Genomic DNA, 17,749 nt, shown 5'->3' with positions numbered 1-17,749 from the left:
TTGGACAAGGAAATGTATTGACATATGGCTCTATATCATACATGCACCATTGAAAACCATTATTCGACACAAATATTGAGGGAGAGCCCGTCCCCCAACCCCACTTGTTTGGTTACATGTTAAGCCCTTGCAACTAAAAAAAATGCACCAGCCCCACTTGTTTACTCTATGTGAGTCTGGGTTTTCTGTGCCTGATTTCTTAAAACGCTTTGTAAATGAGGTCCTGTGTGTCCTTGTTTGCAGTTTGTGCATGCGTGCATCTACTGATGCTGTTTGTTTGTGTGCGTGTGCGCGTTTTGGGGACATGTGGATGGAGTCCTGTCGGGGAACGTGTGGGTTTCTTTGCTGTCCGTGCAGAGCGCGCGCTGGCACTCCAGCCCTCTAGCTGGCACGGAGCGCGGTTCCTGCCGCCCTCTGGTGGTAATTCCAGAGCAGGAGCTCTCCGGTCTACTTTTCCACAGTAGCCCTGCCTCTGCTGTACCAGACGGTGTCTCTCTCTCTCTCTCTCTCTCTCTCTCTCTGAAGTGTGCAGCGCTTTCCTCTCCAAGGCAGTCTTATCGCAGTCTGCACGTTGCCACCGGTTGACTAATCGCAAAGTATTGTCTACGGCTAGCACAGAGCCAGCGCGGGCTGTTGACGCTCTGTGGGGGTTCAATATATATAGAGGCAGCGGAGCCCGGCCCAGGCACACTTGCAGACTGACTGCCTGGCACCGAGGACTACAGCACAGGCGGATCTGATGTTCACCTTGGATCAGCAACTTTTGCACGGGCCACCGTCTCCATCTCTACCTCAGCTACCAGGGCAGAGCAGCTTTGATCGCAGTTGACATCTTTGGATATTTTACATTGCAAAATAGTTTCCGCGAACCCCATTAACATGGATTTTAATACCATCGTCTCGGTCCTGCTGGTGATGTGGCAGAGTGCAGTTCCAACAGGTAGGCGATGAGCTTCTGTGTTCACCTTCATTTCTACTGAAATTGCGTGGGGTGGGGGCTGCTGCTTGTCCCCTTTCATATTTATGAATGCCTGATCCCTGCAAATATGCACCTGGGCGACAATATACTCCTGAGATATGTGTGGTTCGGGTTGCAAGAAGACCTGCTGACGCACACATAGGACAATCAGCGCCCAACTGCCAAGTCCTGATTTTAGACAAACATGCGATGGCATATGCATGTCTGTTGGATTGATTGCAAGGGGTAGGGGCATTTCATGCTGGATTTGTTCTGTTCACTGCCGAATCCTTCGCGATGCTCGTTTGTTTCCAGTATTGACATTAGCGCGTCTGTCTGAGTCAGACGAGCGTGGCAGTGGGAAGGCGCGCAGTTCAGAGCCGCGCTGTTTGCGCCTTCGCGCAGCCCACTCCCCTGGAAGCCGGCGCTCCAGTGTTGGCGCGTGCAGCGCCCTGTGCCGGGTCGACTCTCGGGCTCATTCGCGTCCCTCTGCACGTTCCGTGCTGCAGCCATTTGCCCGGATTGCTAACTATTCGACGCACCTGTCTGTTCAAGCATTCCAGCCGACGAGACAAAAAGCCAGTGCCAATGGTTGGCCTTAAACTCAGGGCATGCAATCCAACCTTCAGCAGTGTGTCTGCCCATATGCACGCAGGCATATCTTTAGGGATGTGTGGGAAATCAGGAACGGATAAGTGCCAGTATGTGTACACTACTCTCCGGTGGTGGGTGTTCATATGTGTAGCCGCAGTTCGGGAGAATGGACCCGGTTCATGATATTTTGTGTACGGTTCAAAGTGACTTTGCACTGCCGACACAACCCCTGATTCATGGAACTGTGCAAAGTGTATTTTTGCAGTGCAAGATTCATGAAACTGTGCAAAGTGTGTTTTGAAGTACACAGGGAACTTTGCGCTGCAACAATACACTTGGCAAAGTTCCAGGAATGAGGATTTGGTGCAAATGTGAGCCCGGCGCTTCATGGATAAGCCTGGTTTTGAGGTCTCCAATGGCGATTTTTATTCCAACTGCAGATTAGGGTGGGTTACTTGTGTTTATTATGCCCCTGGGTTAAATGTTGTTTTTAGGGACAAGTTTCGCCTGTGTCCATCGTGGTGTGTTGGGGAGCTGCTACTCGCCAGGTTTCAGGGCTGTCCACTTGTGCCCAGCCGCAATCCTCGTGCATGTGTGAGTGTGCTCGGGCTAGTATGTGTCTGACGTCGGGGCGGGCTTACTTGTCGGAATTGTCCTTAGGGGACCCACAGGTGTATTCTTCTAATCTCATTATCTACAATTAAATGCGTGACACGCAACGAGACTGCTGCGACACTGCCTTAGCGAGCGCTGCGTTTTGCATTGTTGTGTGTTGCACGGTAAGCTCCGTGTTGGGCGAGTTCACGTGCTCTATTCAGGGATGACGTGCTCTGCGGGTCTCAGGAGCGCGGTGTTTAGAGTGCGAAGGCAGCGCCTCTCGTCTCCCTGCCCCCCTCCGAAGCCTTGCCTTGGAGCCGGGAGCAGCGGGGCGCGGACAGGCGGCACAATGGCGCTGCGGCCGCACATCCATCCTGCTGTCAGGCCGGGCCCACTCCTCAATGGGACCCTGCCGGAAACCACAGTGACCCGCCAGCGAGGGGCTTCTCTTCCCTTTCTGTGGAAAGAAAGGAAAAAGCAACTGATGCATTACAGGCCCTGGGCCTTTGCTGAAGTGTGCTCGCTGGAAGCAGCCAGGGCCAGCCACTGCACCCGAGCTTGGAACGCATGCCTGGCATACATGGGTATCCACAAATTCCGATCCACGAGGAAAACGTAGGGTCGCGATTGTAAGTCCGGCATTATCATGTAAGCTGTTTACGTTTTTGCATGGTGCGTCCTGCGGCGGTTTTGCCGTTTTGAAGGGATGTGGTTGACAGGTTTTACTGATTGTAATCAATGTATCAACTTTAGATGGTTGAGAGGCTGAGCCAGATTGAATTAAAACCCTGTTTAGAGTGGGACGTAACGCATAAAGGTCAATCAGGCATCTCAGCTGCGAACGCTGAACTCGATGCACTATCTGACCGGCGTATGCGCCGTGTCCTGCTCGCTTTTGAACACACAGATAGGTAATGCTCGCCCTGCAAGCGAGTTCCTCCCCACATTGAGGGCCTGATTCATGGAAGTGTTTTATAATGGTGTAATCCCTTAGGAGAACGTTCTGTGAATCAGGCTCTAATTAGTGAAGGCACCTATCGGATCAGAATACAAGCCTACCATGCTAGACGCAATTGTGCCTCATCTTGGTGTAGTTTTGCTATGGTTTTACTGGCACACATGCATTCTGATTGCACGATTTTTATGCTATGCTTTTACAGTTTATAAAATGGTAATAATAGACGTAGGAAAATAGCCATAGTTGTGTCTCAATTGCACTAGCGCTTGGGGCAGAGCGATGACTAACGGGTGGGCGGAGTGTGAGCAACAGCTCTATTCTGATGCTGTGCTGTTGAGTGCTGCATCTGATCCAGGGTCTTTGCACATTTTACCCCCTTAGCTCTTTGCACATTCGATAGTGTTTTGGGAATGCTGGAGTGACTCTCTTTTCATGTTTCCCTCTCTCCTTTTCCCACAGTGGCTGTTCATAGTGGGCCCCCCCTGTCGCCCGCCTCGGGCTCAGTACCTCCACCTGCCGGGGTTGGTCGGGCCTCGGGCTCCCCCTGGCGGCGTCCCAGGGTCAAGCGTTGTTCCTGCTCCTCCCTGATGGACAAGGAATGCGTATACTTCTGCCACCTGGACATCATCTGGATCAACACACCAGAGTAAGTCTTGGGATTCAAGGGGCACCAAACCAAGGAAGAGGGTGTTGGGAACGACACGTAACGTTTTTAATGATTATGGTAATGTGTGAGTCCTCAAGTTTTCTGGTACCTACCAATCGCTGGGCTACAATCCGAGATGTGAGGCTCACAACCAACGAGCGAGGAAGAGAACCGAGCTGTCCGAATCTTTAATGGTAGGACTGGGGTGTGACACCGAGGTAGCAGCCGGGATTGGGACACGACAGTAGCCGGCTCATACCCTAGAACTGTTTAGTGTGGGTCCAATGATGCACCTCAACTCTGTCTAAACCTCCTGAGTTATCTGAAGGAGAAATCCACACACGTTGGTTTGGAGTCCCCCGAGTTGCATCCTGTTTAGGAAATCGAATTGAATTACAAAACAATGTTAAAAGACATCACAGGTAATCGATGTCCCTAGAACCAGGGAACCAACCCGGCAGTGAATGCTACGGCGGGCTCACGGAACAGGTAGAGCTATGCCTCGGTGCCAAGGGACCGCGCCAGGTTGCATGCCTGAGGAGAACAGCGTGCTCCCGCCGCCCTGGCACGGCGCTCGGCTGCCTGCGCGGGGCAGGGCGCGCCCGACCCGTACGCGGCAAACATCATTAAGAGTGGCGCAAGCGCAATGGCACCCAAAGCCTTTCCCCCACGTGGTGACAATGCTGCGAGGCTGACGCACTTAGAAAGAGGCTCCTGCTGCGCAGGCGATGTTTGTGCCGCCGAGACTACGGGCCCGGCTGCCCTGGGGGAGGTTCCATGTGGTCAGCTGCACGCTGCTGCTTCGGCAAATGCCACGCATCTCCTGTTCATCTGAAAAGCGTCCCGTGCCTCGAATGTGTCCCTCTCCAAACCTGCCCCTGGCCTTCCATCGACAACAACGCCGAGGGCACCATGACAGCAAGCCTTAAAAACCCTCCAAATTACGAGCCTGATTCACAGAACGTTTCCTCGCGGGATTGCGTCATTATAACACAGTTCTGTGAATCAGGGCCATATGTTTCTTCGCCACTGATTTCAAAGTGATCACCAGCAGCTGGAATTCTGCTCGTTTAAAAAAAATACATTTTAAAACCGATTCATATCCCTAGACCTTAGGCACTAGTAGCCAATTGCAAGGACTGACTTCTTCTCCAAAGTTGTGGAAAACCCCACTGCACCTGGCCTGGTACACTGCGTGGGCTGCCAGAAGATCATTCACACCAGTCCCCTAATACTGCAGAGCAGAGGGAGTTAAAGGGGCGATGGAGACCACACCAACATTGGCCTACTAAACATGAAATATATGTTTTCTATCAAAATAATAAACACATCGTCACCTCTGTACATCAGATCTATGACATCAGTGTTTTTTAAGCCCGGTAAACTTGCCACTGCCAGCACGATCGTTAAGGTGGAAGAACGCAAACACGCCGTTGGACAGATGCCAAACAGCCGAGGGAAAGATCAAACACAACCAGCCAATATTTAAATAACAGCTATGGTCAAATGCCTAAGTGTTAAATTGTTAAACTTGTCCATGGTCTGTTTGTCTCCATGTGCTTAGCTGGACTTCAAACACACCGTGAAGTTGAGAAAGATGTGACTAACGCAGGCGGGTATGTCTGCACCCGCGCTCCGGGCTGCACACCTGTGCATGTATTAAACATGAGAGCAAAATATTTGTTTTGCCTGAGTTCATTTCTGATTTGATGTGTCTGTAAATACATCGGCCAGAAATTGCACAGATGTTAGGAAAGAACGTGGAATGCGGGCAAATATTGACATTGTTTTCGTGGTTCCAAGAAATGTTCTTGCACAGTTCAGTAGTTTTTATTTCAAACAATTAAAACTGCAAGCATGTGCAAGCTGCGAGCCGTCCTTGTTGTACGCGAGTTGCCTTGCCACTGCAGGGACCGCAGGTGGCAGAAATATGTAACTTTAAAATAAAATCTCCCCTTACAATATGTGCGCACAAGTAAGGGGCTGGGGCGGGGGTAGCATATGCCTCTCTGAAAACCCACACTCGCTCCATTCCCGTAAGATGGCTCATAGTTCCTAAGTGCGTGCAGCCATCATGCTGTACGCTCATAAACTCAGACTGCTTGGCTCAGCCTTTCGGCTTTTTTCGGTTGGAGAAGGCCGTAAGGCACTGTTAAAACCACGAAATACGATTTGTTTTATCTAGCACATACTGCAGCGTTTTTTGATTTTTCGCAGTGTTGCGGTTAACAGGTGCCGCTGCTGCCCGGGTTAATGGTACTATACGACCCAGTCCTGAAAGACTAATGGGCCGCCGTGGAGTACATTTGCTGAAAATGTTGGGCGGTGACATGCCATCTACATGAAAGGAGCCCCTGCCAAATGAGTGGGACAAAAGGGTGTGCCACAAACGTTGGGAGGCGGTGGGGGTGGGGGGACAAGCACCCTTGCCCCCACCTAAAATTATGCCCATGCATAATGGGCTGAGTCGGTTGGACCCTAACATCTACAGAGATCACAGAGCCGAGAACGTAACTCTCTTAGCTAGTCGCCCTCCTACTCCGGAAGGGTTAGACAGCAAGTTCTATATAAAACAAGTTATGATAATCAGTATATACAGTGTTAAGGAATCTGAATCTCGTCCAGTGCGTGTTCTCTGCTTTGTGTGCCGGGTTTCAGATGCTCTCACCTCTGCCACTTGGCCCCCCTGGGCCTGTATAATCTGACATTACATTTGAGCTAGCAGCAGACACACCTCGACTAAGACAACAAACCCTGAACGGGTTAAAACCCTACCTTTCCGTGCTCTTAATTCTTAAGTGCCAACCTGATAGATTGACAAATGGCAAGTACAGTAGCCACATACTTACGAACGACACCCCACAATTGCTGTTCTGCAAAAATGTAATCTCGGATTCATGCTTAGGGATGTATAACACTATTTGAGCAGCAAGTCGGTGTGCAGTCATAATGTCGACAGTCAAAATGTCGACAAATAAATGTCGAAAAACAATAATGTCGACAAACAAAAATGTCGACATTTTTCGATATTTTTTCGAAATTTTGTATTTATTGTAAGAATAAATAAATAAATAAATAAATATATAATTAGAATGTGTTGAGTATGAGGGGTGGGAGGGTGGTTGGGGAGGGTGTGGGGGGGGGTGGCAGGGGGGTGTTGGGTGAGGGGGGGTTGGGGAGGACCCCCCCAATAGTAAATTATACTATTTTTGGTTATTTATTTATTGAAAAAAAAAAAAATAAATAAATATATAATTAGAATGTGTTGAGTATGAGGGGTGGGAGGGTGGTTGGGGAGGGTGTGGGGGGGGGTGGCAGGGGGGTGTTGGGTGAGGTGTTGATAGTTTTAAGTGACATTTTTTTTGTCGACATTTTTTTTTCGAAAAAATGACTTTTTACATTATAAGTATACGATGTCGACATTATTATTTTCGACATTTTTTTTTCGACATTTTTGTTTGTCGACATTTTTTTTTCGACATTTTGACTATAAACCCAGCAAGTCTTAATCACTGACGGAATCCTCTGGGTAGTTCCTGGACTCCGTGTTTTTTCATTGTTCTGCTCATCTGCCATTCCAAAAAGGGGCCAATCGTATGCAAATCAGAGCAGTGAGAGCAGCACTGTGCCACAAGCCACCCCTGCATGTGTGTGGCTGTGTGTGGCTGTGTTGGGCCCATTAGTAAAGCAAAGATGACACCCATTTCTCAGGTTACCCCTCCTACTTAGGGAAATTCGCGGAGAAAACCAACAAGCATTGGCAACGCTGACACTTTTGGCTTTTGTATAGATGGTAGGCATTGGCCAGGGCCTACGCCAATGGAACTAACTGGCCATTGATGGTAGCAGCTATAAAATGGAGTGTGTACCAGAACATATGATAGAAGTGCCCGGAAAACGACTATATAATGCCTAGAGGCAAAAGAAAATGGTTGGCTGTACAATATGGCTGAAGGCACGCTTAGTTAAGAGATTTTCATTACACCAGTAGTGCATTTAAAGCTCTAGAGACAACTTTGAAATGACATTGGTAGCCATATACCGAACACACTTTGATGTTACTGCTTGATGGCGCTACCTAGCTCTAAGAGACCCCACGAGGATGTGTTTGGCGCGGGTAGGATCAGGCAGTGGGTGGGATAGGGTTCAGTATGGCCATGGTCAGTCAACGTGTGGATAAATCACAAAACACAACCCACACTCTGTGCATCCCTCCTCATATGCCATCTCCCTCCTAACTGTACTCTAATGCAATAGTTTTGGCTATTAAAGTGCCACCTAATAGCTCAAACTAAAAAGTAATGAATACAAATACCGGAGCCAAGGCTTCTGACCACTAGGAATATTTCGGCAGCATTCAATCGCAGAACAGAAGTGGATGAACAAAACATTCTTAACCACGCCCCCAATGAAGCAGAATTCAGAGCGAGGCAACTGTCAGTGCTTGAAGGGCAGCCTTCAAAAATCCAATTTCAATTTGGAATCTGCTCCTTGAATGAAAACCGCAGAACGCACTGCACCTCGTTCTGCTTTGGGGGCACGCTGGCATCCACATTCACTATTGAAATGCAGTTCACTTTTTCTCGCATGGACTGCTCAGTGATTGTTCCTTCAAATACAACACACTGAAAATATTTAAGTCGTTTTAATGCCTTGCAAACGCGTAACCCTGGACACAGGACAGGTTTTTACAAACGACCGTAGTTTACTTAAGCTCTCCCACCAGTGCACACATTGACGACAAAGACCGTGTTACCCTTCATGTGGGGTCATTCCCGGTCACCTACAATTATTTTTAATCACATCTCTATTCTCGCTCTGATTGCAAAAGCAATACAAGTAATTATGGTACAATAGCTCAGTTTGTTAGTAAATACATCAAATAAATAATAAAAACCTGGCTTTAATGCTGCTTTAGCAGTATATAAAAGCTCTCAAGGAAAAAATAAACGAATAAACAGTTATGTGTGCTACTTCAAGGCGACAGGTCCGAGTGACCTGTGTGAACCTGATAAAGTAATTAGTAACCTCTGCCATAGGAAGCACCATATAAGCACAAGCAATTCGAATTCGTTTATAGATCTTGTTATTCCACATCTTCTGTCCAGTTTTGTGTTTGGGGCACAAGGCCTTGGCAAATAATGCACAACGGGCCTGATTCACAGAGCGTTTTCCTCGGGGATTGCGCCATTATTAAACGCTTTAGTCAATCAGGCCCAACGTCTTTTCAATGTCTTGTTTTGTATGGCGATTTCTAGCCCAGATCCACATTGGAAGACATGCTCAGTTATTCATTTCCACTCCCTTTTCAAGCCACAACTGATCACAGCAAAACAGGCGAGATCCCTTCTGCCACTTATGGACCTCTCCAGAACTTTTGTGCTTCGTCTTCCAGGATCCCACACTATTGGGAATGCTGGCTAGGGCTGATGGGAGTTGTAGTCCAAATCATCTGTTGAGCCAAAGGTTGCAGAGCCCCGCTGCTAGATCAAAGTAATTCCACCCACTGATGTTCATCTCAAGGAAGTGTCCATTTTGCAAGAACAGAAAGCTATGAGATCCAGGGGAGAACTCACCCACAATTTCCTCCCTTCTCGGTATGGGAAGGATGGACCTAGAAAGCTGATTGGGCGATAGCTGCAGTGACCAATCATAGTTAAGCGGGATGCAGAGAGAGTTCTGCACGGGGGATGCCTGTACAATGTGTGCCTACATGCCAGCACATTCCCCATGCCATGCTGGAGATGTTAGTCAAGTCCTCGTTTTGTATTTGCATTCTGGTACTTGCAGGCATACACTTCTAATGGAAAAATCCAGGACTACAGTCCCAGAATGCAAAGAAAAAAAACAGGACTGCAAACAGCAACTCACCAATGGGGTCGGGCATATTGGTGTGCATGCATGTAGATAATACCAATCTAAACATAAAAACAATACCATTTCATGGCTAGATCCTCGTTATATAATACTAATTTTGCTCTATAGGGATGACACAGAGTAACGTTAGGGCAATGCATAGTTTTAAAATACATTTTAGCTGGAGAAAAACACGGAACGCTAATCTTGATTTATTCTATTCTTTTACAATGGGATAACTATTTTTTTTTTAGTTTCTGTATTCTGGGCAGCCTGCAGTATGTTGATATTTAAAGGTTGTGTTTAAGCCATACACTATAAAGATGTCACCATTAAAAAATGGCAAAAGACATCACTAGCAACACCACTATATTTTGTATCAGCTAAATTTCTTTATTGCACTTTATTTGGGACACCAGAATTGGCCATTTAGATTGCATTTGTCTACATGTTATACCAAGACTGGCAAATTAAACTTAATTCCTCTAGTTAAGAAGCATATGAAAAACGGAAGTAGCCAACAAGTGGAGGAAAAGCTCCTGGGAGTGCTAACTGTTAGGTAGCAACCCTTTTTCCAGAACAAAATACAGCCATCCTGAGGACTACAGCACTTTGCTCCCTTCACAACGCCCATTGCCTGAGTACTGTCCCCCGCCAAGAAACTGTTCTGTATTTTAAAAATCACCTCAGAATTGCACGCCCGAATAAAGCCCCCATCTTGTCCACTCTGTGGAGTAGTTGCCTTGGTGCATTCATCTTTTGCTTTTCCGCACCCCAGGGGAACCTCCATGGTAGGTTGCATGGAGATCACCAGGATTTGAGAAGGGGCACTTACCATTACTCACGAGTTACAATGGGGCCCAAAATCAACACACGATGGCCCTGATTCTTGGACATATCAGCGCAGAGAATAGGGTACTTGCACGCAACTGTGAGCAAATCCGCCTTCGTCGATTCATGGAATCGAATGCGCAGTACTTTTCCTGGACTAGCGTGGAGTTTGCGCTGGCTTGCCACGTCTGTGCGAGCCGTGTAGGGCCTTGCACGAGATTGCAAGCAGTGTGGGTGTGGCTTACGCAGAGGCCTGGCAAGGGGGCAGAAACCAAAATTGGGGAAGAACTTGCGAAAAAGTGGACGTTCCGAGGGAAGGCCTGCAAGCAGTCCCTTGCACGCCCACAATTGCGCAGCACGAGACCTATTCATGGATTCGATTGCGCAACGTCTTGGCTGGGAAATGGCCTAGCAAGTCCTTCATACTATCCGCCACCGGAAGGTAGGCGTATGTACACTTGCGCATAGGATTTGCAGCATGCAGGTGGGGTTGCATGTTGGATTTCGGGGTGCGTGTACTCAATCATGACTCTGATGTAACTTAGGTGTGCGCGAAAGCAGTGTAGCGGGATGCAGGAACGTTTTACGGGGGTACGCATGCAGATTTCTCGAGTTATTGTCAAGTTACGATTTTTCATACGCATGTTGTTAGGGGCCGAATGCAGTTACGGGGGAACCCGCGCAAGAACCCCAAGACGCAGGCCTGCTTACAGGGGACCCCAAGCACTGTTTGACGAGTGAGTGCATATATCCGTGCCTGGGGGAGCACGCAAATGTAGCTGTTCCGGCTGTTTATGCTTTGCATGTGGGTGTGTCTGGAGCATTCCGGGCGCGAATTGCGAATATGGTTACTTTGCGCTGTAGATTCCATGTGGGGCACACATTTTTCTGTCTGTGCGCAGGCTCACGCAGTGTCCTTCAAGACACGTGGCCTTGGGGGATTTTTGCACGAAATTCCATGAATCGGGCCCTTTGCCTTTATTTAGACAACGAACGCCTGAACAACTGTTCAAAGTCTTGACTACAGAGAACTCCTGAGGAAGTTGCATTGCATGCAGCGAACACATATAGAGGATCTGAGAGTTGAATCCGCAATTTTAAAAATAATAAAAAGCCAGCAGGTGTATTTTAGACATGTTCTCATTAGGCGACTCTTAATAGTGCCATATGCCACAAACCAAAGCAAATGAATTGGATGCATGAGCAGAACGCAATACCCTCAAAAAAGGCTTTCCTCCCAAAAAATGCGTGGGCGACTCGCATCATCGAAATTAGGCGGCAGAATAGGCTCCTCTCGAAACTTTATTTTAGGAAAACCAGTACAGAGTCCCTGTATATTATACATGATTTCAGAAAGTATCAAAACGGTGGCACGTGCTTGGAGCAGCTGCAGCGCCTTCGTCAACCCTGGCTTCACATGAGTTCTGTGTATCACTGCATAAGAGTTCAGATATGATTACGTCACTGTGTAAGGCTGACATGTGTCTAACACTGTTCTGTTCTTTCTTTGTTACAGGCAAACTGTACCCTATGGTCTTGGAAACACCCGATCCCGACGCGCCCTACAAGACAAGGACCCACTTGGACCCAGGACGCGATGCTGGTGTACCAACGGAAAGGACAACACGTGCTGGGACTTCTGCCAAACAGGAGCAGAGCTCAGGTGTGTGCGGGAGGCAACACTTTTATCATGGGCGCACACTTGCAGCCCACACTGGAGACAGTTATATCAGCACTGGCTGCCTTATCCGAGGCGCAAGTATTGTGCAAAGGTGTTGCTTGGTGGCCGGGGCGCTTTCCTGTGTTTAAACAAATGTCGCTGTGTTTGTTTTTGTGCAGGGCCCAATCGGCATTGAAGAAAGGCGACGGTAGCAGAGCTAACACAGAAGAGGATTGCCTTGGCCCCGGGCCGAAGTGTCTGCAAGGGCGGGTGGCACACGGCAGGCGCATGAACAGGTGTGTGTGTGTGTGTGTGTGTTTTGATAGATGACTGCATCAGCTGGCAAGCGCAGGCACCTGGCACGCTTTGCTTTTCAATGTTAATACTCCCAAGTGCTGATAGCCAGATAGGGAGAGTCCCCTGTTGCCCAGGTGAACATGTTAACCCTATTGCTTTGACTTAAAAAAAAAAATCAATCAATATCTTAGTGAGTGGTTTCGAAAGGCTGTCACACACTGTTGAAAAGGGGCGACATGGTGTGGAATGTCTCCATTTCGGGAGGATTTGAGAGGAAGTTGGTAGTATTTTTGGGAGGTTGGAGGGGGGTGGTAAAGCCATACTAGGGGTGGAGTTCATTGATCTCAGTGACAGGAAACTGCTGGGCTTCCTGGCTGCAATGCATTTCAGTAACCCTTCACTTCTCAACCACATTAGAGCTGGTACGTCTAATGAGGCATGCCTTGCCATTGGGCAATACCAGCACTTCTCAGCAAGCATGGCATACTTTTATTGCTAGAGGATTAGCCCTTTGCAAAGTGCCCACTATGCTTTTAACGCGACCTTACCAGCACTTTGTATCAGGACTGCCATGATTATGTTATGGCAGTTCCAACAGTTCTCATCAGGTCCACTGTTCTTATATTGTGACAGTACCTTCACATCCCACCTAGGCTGACATGGTCTTCGTGTGACAGTACCGGCAATTCACACCATGCCTGCTGTACTTCTATTGTGAGAGTACCAGTACTTCACATCAGACCTGCTGTACTTCTATTGTGAGAGTACCAGCACTACACACCAGGCCTGCTGTACTTCTATTGTGAGAGTACCAGCACTACACACCAGGCCTGCTGTACTTCTATTGGAGAGTACCAGCACTACACACCAGGCCTGTGTACTTCTATTGTGAGAGTACCAGCCCTACACACCAGGCCTGCTGTACTTATATTGTGACAGTACCTTCACATCCCACCTAGGCTGACATGGTCTTCGTGTGACAGTACCGACAATTCACACCATGCCTGCTGTACTTCTATTGTGAGAGTACCAGCACTCACTTCTCACCAGGCCTGCTGTACTTCTATTGTGAGAGTACCAGCACTACACAGCAGGCCTGCTGTACTTCTATTGTGAGAGTACCAGCACTACACACCAGGCCTGCTGTACTTCTATTGTGAGAGTACCAGCACTCACTTCACACCAGGCCTGCTGTACTTCTATTGTGAGAGTACCAGCACTACACACCAGGCCTGCTGTACTTCTATTGTGAGAGTACCAGCACTCACTTCACACCAGGCCTGCTGTACTTCTATTGTGAGAGTACCAGCACTACACACCAGGCCTGCTGTACTTCTACTGTGAGAGTACCAGCACTCACTTCACACCAGGCCTTCTGTCCTTCTATTGTGAGAGTACCATCACATCTCACCAAGCCTGGCATGCTTTTTTTGTGACAGTACAAGCACTTGCCAATACCTGTAATGCAACACTGCCCTGAACTCCCAGAAGGGCTCTTCTACTTTTCATAGGCCCCTACTAATTCTTTTTAGTGGGATTACTTCCCTCTTAATTGGGCTGGGTTCACATTTCTGCTTTTCTTTTAACTTGGCTCTACGATCGTTTCTTCTTTAGCATTACTCTCACATTATTAGCATGTTTGGCCTACTTTTAATGTTACAGTATCATCATCGGTTGCTTGAATTGGAGGCGTCTGTATCAGCAGTTCCCTGCAGGAAGCAGATCTCATTAACTGCGTATTTCCATTGTTTCACTTTATGAGAACTTGCAATGAGCAAACAGGCACAAATATAAATGTTTAATATTAGAGATTCAAATCAATAAATGCAAGCATATCAAATAATTTCTAGACCATTATCATTTTCGAAACCCGATTGCAATGATTTTCTATTAATATCTCTCATTAAACATGAGCGTACAGAAGCTAGAGTCTGCCCTCACTATCCACTTTCAAGTGATTGGAATACTGTTTTCATATTCACTATTTCACTGGAAAATGTGCAGAGAAAGAGTTTGGCCCTGTGTTACTCCAGTTTTAAAATCAAACAAAAAGCTTTGATACCTTTCATCGGAAAAACTAAAAATAGTATTCTGAGATTGTAGTTTCATTAGCTTTCAAAGTCCCAGAGACCTCTTCGTCAGATGGTGACTGAAAAATGTGAAAGTGTAGTGTGTGCATATATGTAATGTACCTTAGCCTTAGCACATCCTCTGTCATGTGAGTGGCTGCTTGGTGGTAGGTCCTATAAGAGAAAGACGATTGCAGACGGAGGAAGGGGCAAGAGGAGACCCCTGACCAGTCGGTGCATGCAGCCTATTTTTTGCACGGTTCAAAGTGACTTTGCACTGCTGAAAAGTGACTTTGCACTGGCGACACAAACCCTGATTCATGGAACTGTGCAAAGTGTACTTTTGCAGTGCAAAGTCAGTGCAAGTTCAGTGCATAGTAATTTTTGCAGTACAAAATGACCTTGCACTGACTTTGCAACGCAAAAATACACTCTGCACAGTAACCTGAATCAGGGGTTGTGCCGGCAGTGCAAAGTCATTTTTCAGCAGTGCAAAGTCACTATGAACCGTGACAAAAGTTCCATGAATCGGGCCCTAAATGTGTACAAAACCTTTTCTCAGCCAATTATAGAAGGAGGCAGTGACACATTCCCAGTATTGGACAGACATCTTTCTGGAATTGTCTGTTTTTTTTTCTAGAGCGCTCAAGTCAGAAGCTGGACACTTTTGACACCAGAAGACATCACCTTTCAAGTTCTCCCTACAAAATGCTGATTGAAAGATTAGTGCTTTTTTTGAGATTTGTTCTTTGGGGCGGGTAAAAAATACTGCAAAGTAATAAAGCTCCAATAGCCAAACAGAATATAGAAGCTTTTGCTGCTACTGCTTAGCCCACCTCATGGTACTCACTATGATGTCACACTACACTACCTGTAAACCAAAAATACAATCCAGTAGCACCCGATGGTTGGTGGACGGCCAATCAAGTTGCCCGTCCGCGGGCATTTCCTATTGGCTCATGCCCATGTTCCAAGCAGCCTAGTTGGTAGCTCAGCCTCTGACCCCCTCCACCTCCTGTCTTTGCATCCTAGACACCCCACTATTTCGTTCCTGATACCCAGCCGCACACTCAGGGCTGCACTTACCTTTGCCAGCTCTTGTGTCTTTGTTGCCATCATCTCATCAGCCGAATTCCATGGGTATCATGGAGATAAAAGTAATAGACATGGGCTCCCTGCTGAGAGTCCATCTGCCATTTCCATTTTGGCCCCCTTAATTGTAGTTTTTCGTGAGTTTTTGTTTCACGCTCTGTAGCCTGGGTGCAGTGCCAGGATGCTATGGGCCATCATAGCATTTTGCTAGCTGTACCGGGTGGTAACGGCCTGTTTCTCATTCTAAATGCCCTTGCTTCACTCAAGCCTACCAACTCAGGCGGTGGGCCATTACCAACCGGTACAGTCCACCAAAGGCATCATTATAGCCTCGGTAGATTTGGCAAAATCAATCCGTTTCTTTTAGCTTATTTTAAACTGAAGGCAGAAGCCAGAATTGGCTGTTCCCTCCTAGCAGATTCAAACATCATCAGCGCAGCTTTTTCAAGGCGTTTTGATTGGATAACTAACTCTCACCCACACTAGTGGCCTAAGCTTTTGACTCATGAAATGTGAATTAATTTTTCTAAGTCGAATTGTTTTTTGTACAATACTTGCAATATTTCAGTGCTTCGAGTGTTACAGTTGTGTTGTGTTTCATTTTGGTCTAGGTTTGAAACGATTGATAAAAGCATACAAATGGCGTTTCAAATTTCCAAACTGAAGGCCAGTCTCAAAAAGATGGATGTAAAGAAGCTTAACCGGACCCACAAAAAGAGAAGCATTTGGGAATGCCTAAAGAAAACGACTTAGTTGGAAAACGGCAGGGAGCGGTAATCCTTTGGCAGTTATAATGCACTGCTGTGCATGCAGCAATGGAACTCTGCATTGTACGGAGGCTCTTTCAACGAGGAGTGTTGTGTTTTGACAAAAGCACAAGGATTGCAAACATTCCAGAGAGCCGCTAGGGGGCGTCGGCTGGAAACTAGCTCTCCGCTGACCACTCCGGGGGAAACATGGAGATAAAACGTGCTGCCATTTGTCTATCGGAAAGCTTGGTAGGCGGAAAAAAAGTGGAGAATCTTCAGTCCCTGGCACTTTCAGAAGCACGCGGGTGACAGTAAGACTTTAGACAGCCTTGAAGCTTAATCGACGCGCATTAAAAACAACAATACACTGGAGGGTGTAGTAGGGAACACTGAAGAATGTTGTGAGGAAATCCAGCGTTCTTAACATTTTGTGAGATCAAACGAGACACATTTTGTCAGTCGCAGGATCTCATTATAGTGCACACCAGGATACATTTCACGCCTTCGGTAAGAATCTACCTCACATAGTAGTACACCAGTGCATGAGTGGTTACCCATGCGATTGTAGCTTTGCTCATCAACAAAGCCTGCCCCGTCCTCCCAGGTAACCGCTTAATTGCACAGTATCTTATGTCCTTCCCAAAATACACTGGACCTTGTCGCCTCATCTACTGCATTTTGTGGCTAAGCTATTTCCCTGAGTTCCTGGCATGGCGTTAAAAAAAGAAGGCGACATAGTTGTTCAGATGGCAAAGAATGCTCAAAAGTGGTATACATTTGAAGCTGAGAACGTCTTCTCGCCAGTCACCTTTGCTAATTTCTGCCTCCTGAAACTTTTGTGATGTACATATTTTTTTAAAGTTTAATATTTATATTTTTTTGGATGTTTTTTTTATTATATTCGCCATGTGAAAAATACAGTCGGACAGGCCACATTGGTCTATTCATGTTTATTGTATTTCTGAATGAAAATGCGACATGCTTCATGCCCATCGAAGCATGTCAATGTCTTGCAAATAAATATTTTGTATCTATTCAATCTGTATGCGTCCATCATAAGGGAATACTTCCCAGCATGCTGTTCAACATCAACATGATTTTAACAGCAGTAGTTGTCATCACGTTTACTATATATTATGTTTATTTGTCTGCCAAAGTCTCATGCTAGTTTGGCTGCAAAAAATAATACCTGGTCAGTTAGGCGCGTCATGTAGGCATTCCATATTGAGTCTCAGGCTTTTAACTTGGGCCGCTGGGCCGTTAACACCCGTTCCAACACCTGGAATGGGTGCATAACGCCATTAGCACCCTGTGTTACCAGCACAGTAAACACAGTAAACAGGGTTGCTAAAAAAAAAAAAAAGAAAAAGAGGTTTTCATTCATTGAACGGGAGGCGCTTCGTTCAATGAATGAAATCCTTTTCCAAGATGGCCACTATGGA

At 46.9% G+C, this 17,749-nt stretch overlaps 1 protein-coding gene across 2 annotated transcripts; it reads left to right on the top strand.

Moving 5' to 3' along the window:
• Window positions 1–355: 355 nt before the first annotated feature.
• Window positions 356–17,346, top strand: EDN1 (endothelin 1). Of its 2 annotated transcripts, none has more exons than XM_069620426.1 (5): window positions 356–940; window positions 3,567–3,753; window positions 11,957–12,103; window positions 12,280–12,396; window positions 16,170–17,346. In XM_069620426.1, the coding sequence occupies exons 1-5, from the start codon at window positions 880–882 to the stop codon at window positions 16,309–16,311; spliced, it is 654 nt and encodes a 217-aa protein (XP_069476527.1). In that variant the 5' UTR covers window positions 356–879; the 3' UTR covers window positions 16,312–17,346. The 2 variants fall into 2 exon arrangements, with proteins under 2 accessions (XP_069476527.1, XP_069476528.1); XM_069620427.1 differs by lacking the exon at window positions 16,170–17,346 and adding an exon at window positions 15,107–15,244 and having other exon boundaries at window positions 754–940.
• The last annotated feature ends 403 nt before the right edge of the window (window positions 17,347–17,749 follow it).

The sequence above is a fragment of the Ambystoma mexicanum genome, chromosome 5q (assembly GCF_040938575.1).
Source record: "Ambystoma mexicanum isolate Mex_15411 chromosome 5q, UKY_AmexF1_1, whole genome shotgun sequence".
Taxonomy (NCBI): domain Eukaryota; kingdom Metazoa; phylum Chordata; class Amphibia; order Caudata; family Ambystomatidae; genus Ambystoma; species Ambystoma mexicanum.
Note: the sequence above shows the minus strand (reverse complement) of the source record. Positions and strands in the feature narration are given on the sequence as shown.